The sequence below is a fragment of the Leuresthes tenuis genome, unplaced genomic scaffold, assembly GCF_036924035.1.
Source record: "Leuresthes tenuis unplaced genomic scaffold, fLeuTen1.0.hap1 SCAF_10, whole genome shotgun sequence".
NCBI lineage: Eukaryota > Metazoa > Chordata > Actinopteri > Atheriniformes > Atherinopsidae > Leuresthes > Leuresthes tenuis.
Window position 1 is genome coordinate 6,259,262 of NW_027325364.1, and position 10,222 is coordinate 6,269,483.

The 10,222-nt window shown below is 37.7% G+C and overlaps 1 protein-coding gene across 1 annotated transcript; it reads right to left on the minus strand.

The window, feature by feature from the left end:
- Positions 1-434: 434 nt before the first annotated feature.
- Positions 435-9,871, minus strand: LOC140316035 (protein CTLA-2-alpha-like). The gene is made up of 5 exons (XM_072393717.1): positions 9,793-9,871; positions 7,762-7,885; positions 4,442-4,564; positions 2,063-2,132; positions 435-547 (listed from the first exon to the last, which is right to left on the minus strand). Exons 1-4 carry the CDS (start codon positions 9,795-9,797, stop codon positions 2,103-2,105), a joined length of 282 nt encoding a protein of 93 aa, XP_072249818.1. The 5' UTR covers positions 9,798-9,871; the 3' UTR covers positions 435-547; positions 2,063-2,102.
- Positions 9,872-10,222: the final 351 nt, after the last annotated feature.

Sequence of the window (10,222 nt, forward strand, 5' to 3'; positions counted from 1 at the left end):
GAATTGGTTAGATTTAGGCATCAAAAATTATTTAGGACCTATCCTGGGTGTACCCCTCCTCTTGCCCAATGGCAGCTTGGATAGGTTTCAGCACGCCCACGACTCTTGGATTAAGCAGGTATAGAAAATAGTTATGTATGGAAAATCATTTAGGTTTAGGAAAACATTTAGTCTTAGCTCAAAATAGACCCTGTCATAACTTTTTAAGATGTTGCCAAACTAAATTTTCTGCAATACAGAAAGTAACAATTTGTATTTCACCAAAATAGTTTGGGTATTCTCTGCAGGTTAAGACTGACTCCTTTTCACTGACAGAATGCCGTCACATGAAGCTCATTCACTAGCAAGGACCACACCACAGCAGTGTAACTTCATTTTTTTAATGCTGAGTATTTGGTTATATAAATGACGATATAGATGAATATAAAGGTTAACTGATGGCCCATCTGAGTTGTCGCATAATTAGTGGCTGAAGAAGAAACTCAGAATGGGCATCCCGTCCCAAGAGGTGAATCCCTGAGCCAATTTAGGGCTCCCCAGATGGTACCTGAAAAAGAAGATTGGGAGAAGGGAAGACCGGATGAAAGGTTGAATAATATAAAGAGGGATGAGAAAAGGTGGAGATGAGATAAGGGATGGACAATGAGGAGGATGATGGATGATGAGCGGATGATGGAGAGTAAATGAATGGTGGGGATGAGGAAGTAATGGTGAATGGGTGATGGAGACTAAAAGGCACAGGGAGAAGGAGAATGAGGTCAAGAGAACAAGACAAACAGTGTGGACATATGGCGGTGAAAAGTGGGACAGTTGTTCCCTTTGAACAGTTTTAAGAAAGATTTGATGCCTATCAAGTACAACTGCATGATGTATTTTGACAATGGAATGAGCATAGGTGATGAAGTTGCACATAGAAGTGGTGTCTAGTGAAGGAAAGGCAGTTGATAAGCAGCATGATATGCCTTGAAACAGCTCCAGCCAGTCAGGTAGACAGAGAGTGAATGGGGCTAAGCTGTTAGGTTGGCCACTGGTGAAGCATTTGAAATGTTCTGGTTCCCCAGATTTCAAACTTCTGGAAGAAGAAGCGAGACATTGAACCACCAATGCAATTTTGATGCCCTGGGACATGAGCTGCACGAAATAGCAAGCAGGGTCAGGCTGAGATTATTGTGAGCCTGCAAATTAACTGCATGATTTCTGAGGAATAAGTTTGGCTTTAATTATTGATTTCTACCACTGCTGTGTTATAAAAGAATGGATGTCTTGGATCGTTCATGCCCTCAAAGAATGGCAACCATCTGCACTGTAATAACTGCCAAAACCTGTGCAACCAGCAATGTTGATGTAAAGCTGAACATCATCAGGCTGGGTCATGCAGTTATGGTAGAAGAGTGAAATTCCATTCTAGGTAGAAAGAAGACTAGAGCAAGACATTTTGCTACAGAAGCATTTCCATTTTGCATGCTTGATCTAGAGGGACTGCTGTGGAGAGGGGGGGTGGCAGCTGCTTTAGGTAAGAGACTTCTACAAAGGAATTTCCTTGGGGACTCGTGAAAGTATAATTGAGATGGCCCTCAAGGGATGCTTTGTACATCTATTGGCAAGCAAGTAGTTAGTAATAAGCAGTGTAACAATGTAACGCACTGTATATTCTCCGAAGCACAGATGCTTCAAATAAATAGTCTATGGTGATGCCTATAAAAACACAAGGTTAGCTGTTGGTGATAATCCAACATTAGGTTTTATAAAAAGAGTAAAAGATCTTAGGGCAGCATAGTGAGGTATACAGTGAACTAATAGTGAACTAATCCTTTTCAGAAAACCCAGAGATCTGGTTGAACAGGCAAGACTTCGAAAGCACTGAAGATGTGTGCTTTGGAGAACCAACCACCATGGTGTGCCCAATGGATAAGGATGGTGACATAAACATTGGCTGCAAATGGAATTTCAAAGTCCAGAGATGGAATAATGCTGTTAATGCTTGGAATGTGTGTCCAATGAGGAGATGATAGAGCAATATAAATATTATTTATTTTTAGTATAAAATCTATTTTCTTCTCACCTGATTCTTCACCAGGATCAGCATGCCTTTCATGTGGAAGTCAGCAGATCCGGGACAATTCCTCTTTCGTCTGCAGGACAGGAAATAAGGTTAACATTGTTTGCTGTCTTAAAAGTGTTGCAGATGATTTTGATTCACATAATTAAAGAATGCAACTGCAGACCAAGTTTATATGTAAAAAATGTTTAAGAAACAAAATGCATAGACAGGAAGGTTTACAAGTTGTACTGTACCATCCTGACAGTAGATAGAACACAGAGAGGGTGTATTTCTACATTTATGAAAAGAACAAGTGAAAGACAATATGGAAGTGATGGGATTTGATTCAGCAAGCTGACAGGTTGAAAAGGATCTCCTGAGGAGTTGGTTTTAACACAATTTACTCCAAAGTGAAATAGAATTTTTCATTGCACGACTGTCAAAAGGAATTAATGGAAGGATTGAATCACCACCAGAAAAGACCAGAAAATGGCAAAAATGGCCGTAGTTTAGCAGCATTTTTTAATTTCCATTGTATGAACTGGACTAATTTGGATTCTAATTAACTTGATTGCGTTGAATTATGATTGCATGACACAATGGATAGGATTATAAGTGGACTGAGCTGTATATTTGAAGTGCCTAGAGATGACATTTGTTGTGATTTGCCACTGTATAAATTAAAATGAATTGAATTTAAATGAATACAAGAAACTACATGATTTACAGCAAGATGAAAGAAGAAGTAGAATGATTTATTTTAAATCTGCCATCAACACATTGCTTTCAGCACTAAAAGCAGTCTAAAAGCATAAAGACGATAGCTAATTTAAAGACAATACACATAACCTAACTGTGCTACAACATGCGTGAAATAAGAAAAAACTGACTACAGCATGTAAAAGATAAAATCACTCAGGAAAACGTGGATTTCTGACATTTGGGAGCTGGATTTCACTGAATTATGTTGAAAATTAACAACCTTACTGAAGAAATTAAGTACATTTTCTTGCTGAAGCTTCTGAAAAGTTAGGATTGGATGTTTTTCTGAGTAACATATTATATTAAAATGGATGTCTTTGTTTAATTTTAAAATCTAAAGTTGAGGATATTATATTTATGTATGTATTGTGATAACTACAATGTCAAAAATGTGATCATGCTGCTATAGGTGAGAGATGAGACAGAATTTATGTGAACCTCAACATATAATTGCTTGTGGATTTATCTTAGATTTATTGTAGTTATTGCCAGTTTTTTTTCATATCAATATTTGCTTTGATCATCAGATTTGCCTTTTGGTGGTGACTGTATCAGTACGTTTGATTTTAATACCTGGCAGTGAGCTATCTCAACGATAAAACATGTTTAGCTTTTGATCTGTAAGATTGATATGGTAATTTAGTTTAATTATACATCCTTTTTCCAGACAATGCCTCAGAGATGGCAGCATAAATGTGGATACTATTAGTATATATGTAAAATTTTGTGCAAAACCAAACATACTGATATGAAAAACTGGGCTATAAACTTTTCTCTTGTTCCACCCTCAACACTGAACAGTAAAACTAAGATGAAGTAATTATTCAAAGTAACTGTGCAACACTGTGAACAGCACTGTGCAAAAGTGTTGAGTGTTATTTCTTTAGGGGATTTTCATTTTCTTTGGGATCAGTTATGTGGAGACACAACACTGATACAGTTCATTGTCGCAGATTAAACTACCCAACGGTATAAATAGTAATAAAATTACTTTCAAGGCTTGTTTTACATTTTCCATAATGACATTACATAATAAAGTGATTGGTTGAAAGTTCTTTGTTTTAGCTGGCACACACTTATTTTGTCCTTTAATATAGTTTTAATCAGAAAATGTTTCATATAGATGCATATTTTAATCAATTAATTAAAATTTTACAATAGCTTTCTGGATACAAACCAACACACAGATAAATGTGTTCAGTTCACATTAAATGCAGAAAATGAAATCTAGAATAGTTATGTCTTCTACAGAGAAGAAGAATTCACCACTGCACATTATTGGTCAATATTTACCAAAAATTGCTGGTAAAATAGTAGTTTTTTGTGCTGCGCCCCGCCAGAAAGGGTGTCGTAACTCTCTTTCAATAAGGCACTGGGTCAGGCTAATAATTAAATTCAAAGAATGTGACCTCTAATGGCGCCCATGATGGTGATTGGTTTTTTTTGTGTGAAAATAATGTATGTTACGCTTAACCATGATTGTTTTCTACTTAAATGGAATAAAAACAGTTCACATCATGAATGTCAGCTGTATATCCTGGGATATTAGTAGTGTGATATCACTTTATTCTGGTATTACAAAGAATGAGCTATACGATGAAATGTGGTGTTGAGTATGTGGGGTGGCCTCAGACTGACCATGTCAGCAAAATGGTTCAATCCCTGGGTGTAGGTATGTTTTCCCTGCGCTGCTTCCAGGTTGTGAGCGTCAATCCGAAGCTTGTTCTCCTCCCAGATGGCCCTGCGCATCACTTCTTCATCCTGACGAAAACGAAGAGAGAATTCAAGAGTTGATTTCAGTTCTAAAACAAAAACTGGACTCATCCTTTACAGCTTAAGAAGGAATCCACATTATTTGAACGTGTTCTTCATTCTTGCTTTCTAGCTTAATTTCAATCAGCCCATCTGAACTTAGATTATGTTGAAAAATTTGCTGCTCACAGTTGGCCTTTAATAACAAAGTTCTCTTGAAATTATTTCTCAACAATTGAACTACACCTCACAGCATACCTGCTCATTGTTTAATGAACAGAAATTCAGTTAATCTTGATTTATGATAATGCAGGAAAACGTTATTTAGACGAAAATGTGTGTGAAAAAAAATCTGTTAAATTTAAGATATTAAATTGAACGAGCAAAAACTCAGTCACACCGACAGATTAGCTTTCAACTTAGATTTTCCTTGATCGAATCGTAACTTATCTATTTGACATGAAAAGCTTTCAACTGCAGGCACTGAAGCCATTTTGTACTTAGTGACATATCAGGCTGCTTCATATGTGCTATTGGGACAGAGTTAGACCAACGTGCAGTTAGCATTCTTTTCATTTTCATTAGAATGCGTAGAAACGGTCGTAGCTTCTTCTGTGTGAAAAACAAATCTAATTTCCATTAACGTCTCTTCATAACTAAGACATGTTATTTCTCCTGCCACAAATCGACTTCATAAGAAGCCTAACATAAGAAAAAAAGAATCAATGACCTTCATTCCTTATCGTCTGTATTAACACCTGACGGCTATTTGAAACAAATATGGGCAAACAGGTCAAATTTCTATTATAATTAGCAAATTGAAAAAAAAAAAACTTTTATTGCCCCATTTTATTAATCAGGTCAGTTTAACCAGTCTACATTCACACAACTATCCTCCCTTGTACAGCTTATACAGGTGAATATTAAAATGTATCCACCATTCACCACTTTCAGCTTTTGTTCAGTTCCACATTTAGTTTTGAGTCTAAATATGATAAGAAGATGCAGCCAAAGAACTTGGTGGGCTGACTGGAAAATCTATGATCCAATTAGGGTCTAAACAACCATTAGCATAACTGGAATCATACTGATATCCATTTCAGCAATGAAAACTGCAAATGCTGATAGATTACGGTGTCCTATTATCATTATTACAATCTGAGGATTGTTTGAGGAATGCTAATCAAAATCTGCACGAGAGAAAGAAGTACGCAATATGCTTACTAAACAAGAACATGAGTTAAACTACATCATGAAAAGACAAACAGACAAATGCATTTATAAAAAGTGGCAAATGAAGCAACATAAAACCCACAGGCTTATATTATCGATAGGAATTGAGGCATATTGACAAACTGCATACATACATTTGCACACATTCGCATTTAGCTCAGACACAGATGCACACACTCCACAGCTGTGGAGTGCTGACCTCAAACAGGGGTTGAAGAGCAGGAGGGGATGACAGATGCTCAGTGAGCATTCAAGAGGTACATTTTCAGTCAGTTACGGTTTAACACAAACTGAACTATATTCCCTTTCATCTTCATAGCCAGGATATTAAAAAGCACAAATGTATCAAGGGAGATTTTATTATCGTGGCAATACCGAGTCAGCTTAAGTGATACACCATCAGAGCAAAACATGACCTAAATGAACAACTAAACAAATGGCAAATGGGCTGATTATACTTTGCCCTCACTATTTTAATCATTCAGCCAATGACTGAAAATTAAGCATTTGTTAGATTAAGTCCTGAAAAATAAAAACTCAGTCACCTAAGTGATAATGTCAGATCTACAGGCTTTGGAAGTTACCTTTTATGTATTACTTGGAAAAGATGACAGACATGAAAAAAGTAAATTCTCATTGTGCGTGTCCTGTTTTACTTTTGCCTCCATCTGTTTCAGTTCCACTGCAGGCCAAAACAAAAAAGTAGAGCAATCAGTGCTGGCTTCACATTTCTAGTTTTTCCTTATGACATTGTTTCCCTCATAGTTTATGGTACAGAGTTATTGTAAGTGTGATATAGACATTGAAAGGATAGATACATAGACATTCCTTTGTTTCTATAAGTGAATAAAATGTGCCTAATGTGTATGTTGTTACTTTCAAACATCACAACTAAAGGCAGCTACACACATTTAAGTAGTCCGGTTGCACCAAATATTCTGAAATATATTTTTGATATAAAGTATCATAGTGGCTATTTTCCAATAAAAAAATCCACTATTTGCTGTTTATTCATGGAAGTATCATGACCTATATTAATATTTTAAAAATATGCAACCTCCAGCTGTCATATGAACGAGTGTGTGAATTCTCCTCTTGAAATGTGTCCAAAACAGCCTCAAACTGGCTGTTTTGTAACAGTAAGTTAAAGTTTAAAACCAAACCATGATTTATTCCTAAACCTAACCAATCAATTTTTGTGCATTTGCACTACGGAACCTCATCATCTCACTTAAAAATAGTACTTGCAATAGCCAAACTTCAAGAGAGAGTGAATGAAACTCGTTTGTGGTCTCAAAGTCTCTCTTCTGACTTATTCTGTTGTTTGAAGCACACATCTGAATCATATGAAAGGAGGGACAAACAACTTACATGGTCATATCACTCTGAAATGACACACTCTGTGACATCTGTATGATTTTAAATTAAGAGGATCCTGTTATGGATTTTGCTGAATGTCATAAACAACTTATATTCAATGACCTTTTGCTCAAGGTCACGAGTTGAAGGATTTGAGTTAGAGTTCATGCATGAGGACCCAGCTAAAGAGAATAAAATTGTTATTGCGACAACGAGTTGGTTTTGAAAAGGGATTTTTATTTATAAATCTAACTTTGCTGGGGAAGACCACTGTGAGGTAATCTATAATTAATCCATTTAAAAAAAAGATTGCTGTAATCTCTGGTAATTGTCCACAGAGTAGAGGTGTGTATCATAATGTTTTGACATCAGATTAATTATGTAACAGGTTTATAAACTCGAGGCTTCACCATGAAAGTACATAACACACATTCACTGAAGTATGTAACCAATTAATAGTTTGGTTTTGGCTTTTTTTTTTTTTTTACAGTCAAATGTTTAGTCATATGAAACGATAAAAAAACAACAAAAAGCAGTTTTTAAGAAGTGGTACTCTGTGGTTTAAGATGTCAGTACAGTGCCAGCTAATACTGGACATGCTCATACTTACTCACCAGGCTTTTGTACTGTTTTTCGAAATTGATCTTCCATTGTTCCCACTGCTCATCCAGTGAGGGTTCATCCTGGTTCCCCATAGCTGAGGCAACGAGCAACAGCAAGCACACACACAACAACGTCCTGAAAATACAAATAAAACGAAAAACATTACTTTTATGCAACAGACTCTGACTGAAATGCATATCCATAGTTGTATTAATATCAGTTGAATGCATTGAGAACCAATGAGTTGTGCATTTGGCGACCTCAGAATCGGGTCTCTGCTTTTTGCTGATGATGTGGTTCTGTTAGCGTCGTCGGTCCGTGACCTTCAGCTCTCACTGGAGCGATTCGCAGCGATTCGAATCAGCGCCTCCAAATCCGAGACCGAGTAGTGACCGAAAGAACGAGATCGCATATACAAGCGGCCGAAATAGGCTTCCTCCGCAGGGTGTCTGGGCTCTCCCTTAGAGATAGGGTGAGAAGCTCAGTCATCCGGGAGGGGCTCGGAGTAGAACCGCTGCTCCTCCGCATTGAGAGGAGTCAGATGAGGTGGCTCGGGTATCTGGTTAGGATGCCTCCTGGACGCCTCCCTGGTGAGGTGTTCCGGGCACGTCCCAATGGGAGGAGACCCCGGGGAAGACCCAGAACACGTTGGAGAGACTCTCTCGGCTGGCCTGGGAACGCCTCGGGGTCCCCCCGGAAGAGCTGGAGGAAGTGGCCGGGGACAGGGACGTCTGGGCTTCTCTGCTCAAGCTGCTGCCCCCGGAGAAGCGGCAGATAATGGATGGATGGATGGATGGATGCATTGTGAACAAGTTTACTTCTACAGTATGACTAAAAAATGTAACAATCCAACTGCTGTAATTTATCACGTATTATAACGTAGATCGTATTTATAACGTAGATCAGCGGCTCCCAAACTAAACGATCAGCGGCACTCCCTTCTATGTCCCAACCGGGTTGACGCAAGACATTAAGAAACCGGGCGGGCGGTCACATCCGATTGCCCATGATTGTCCCCCAGTCAATCATGGGCAGTACTTTGCGGGCAGACCATGAAAACGAAAAAGCAATAATGTGCAGTCTCGAAGAAGAAAATGTAAATGCAAATGAAAGGATTGATTACTAATTTTATTTATGAGTCAAATAATGCAGCCACATTCTTAAAATGAAAAAGCATTTCTGCAAATGCATTTTAATTTTAATTAAGATCAAGATTCGCTTCCATAAATAGGTACCAGTAGAAGGATCAAACTCAAGCAAAATGTTTCAATAAAGGTTTCTTTCTTATCAAACATATATTTAAACACTTCCCCAGTACACACTTTGTCAAACTCACAGAGCCACAAACTTCTGTTCTTTGCTTTGCAGCGCTCTACTTTCCTGCCATCTGCAACTCATAAAGACTCCACTGGTATCTTATTACAATGTGCTTCCAATATGCATTTTTACCAAGTTTCCAGGAAAGGCCACTGACTTTAGTTTCTATTTTAGGTTGAGTAAACTTATAATCTGTGTGCTAAAGTGGTGCTGCTTTACATGTTTTGCTTCCTACGCACATCAATTACACCCAACATTACTTCACCTTTGGGTGAATTAACAGAAAGCTTTGTTTGAAACTGCAAAGTCTCAAGTAACATACAGTATGTGTGTGTGCTGCCCTGTAGATGTACGAGTCATGTATGAGTCTCACTTCCAGAAAACACTCCATTATGCAACTGGGTCAAAATCACTTTCTAATCCTAAGCTTATTAAGTCTAATTGCTTTCTTAGCTGGGAAATATACTTATGAGTTTATCTTAACCAAAACTCAAAGGGTGGAAATCTTTAAAGTCAAGCCCACAGTCTTCACTGGGAAATCAGCGCCTGCAATGAAATGTCTCTTTAATCATTTCTAGTTCGGTTCAGTAACCCTTGCTGTTCAGCCTTCAGAACAAAAAATAACATTTCACACTGATTAAATCTTACTCTAAAACAAGCCTTGTTGATAACAAAGAGCTGGTATGAGTGAAATAAACCAGAAAATCAGCAGCAAACAAGCTTACCTCATGACCAAAAGGTTTGGTGAAGTTCTTAGAGTCTGACTCTGTGTTCCTCTGCTGCTGTAGTTTGTCAGTGTGTGAGTTTATATTGGCTGCATCTTAAGGAAGTTTAATGAGAACTCCAGGTTTGGGGAGGAGTTTTTTCGGGCAAAAACTTGACTCAAACAGCACAGATGATGTTTGGTGACCAGTTACAGAGGCATGTCTAAAAGCACATTTATGTGTAAACTGCTGCCGCTGTTTATTGAAAATTGACTTGCTTAAAATAATTTGAAACATAGACTTTGTTCCTATTCTGATCTTAAACATTATTTGTGGTCTTTACCAGACACGAACATCTTAGCTAGACTTTGATTCATACGTACCAAATATACACAATGAACAGTTACACATTAATTTAACAGAGATTTGTCCAGACAACCTGAAATGGTAA

Excerpts from the sequence above, each read along its gene's own strand:
- LOC140316035 (XM_072393717.1), bottom strand. Across the intron at positions 4,565-7,761 it reads AAAAACAGTACAAAAGCCTG|GATGAAGAAGTGATGCGCAG; the intron begins GTGAGTAAGTAT and ends CGTTTTCGTCAG. Across the intron at positions 2,133-4,441 it reads TGAACCATTTTGCTGACATG|ACGAAAGAGGAATTGTCCCG; the intron begins GTCAGTCTGAGG and ends CCTGTCCTGCAG.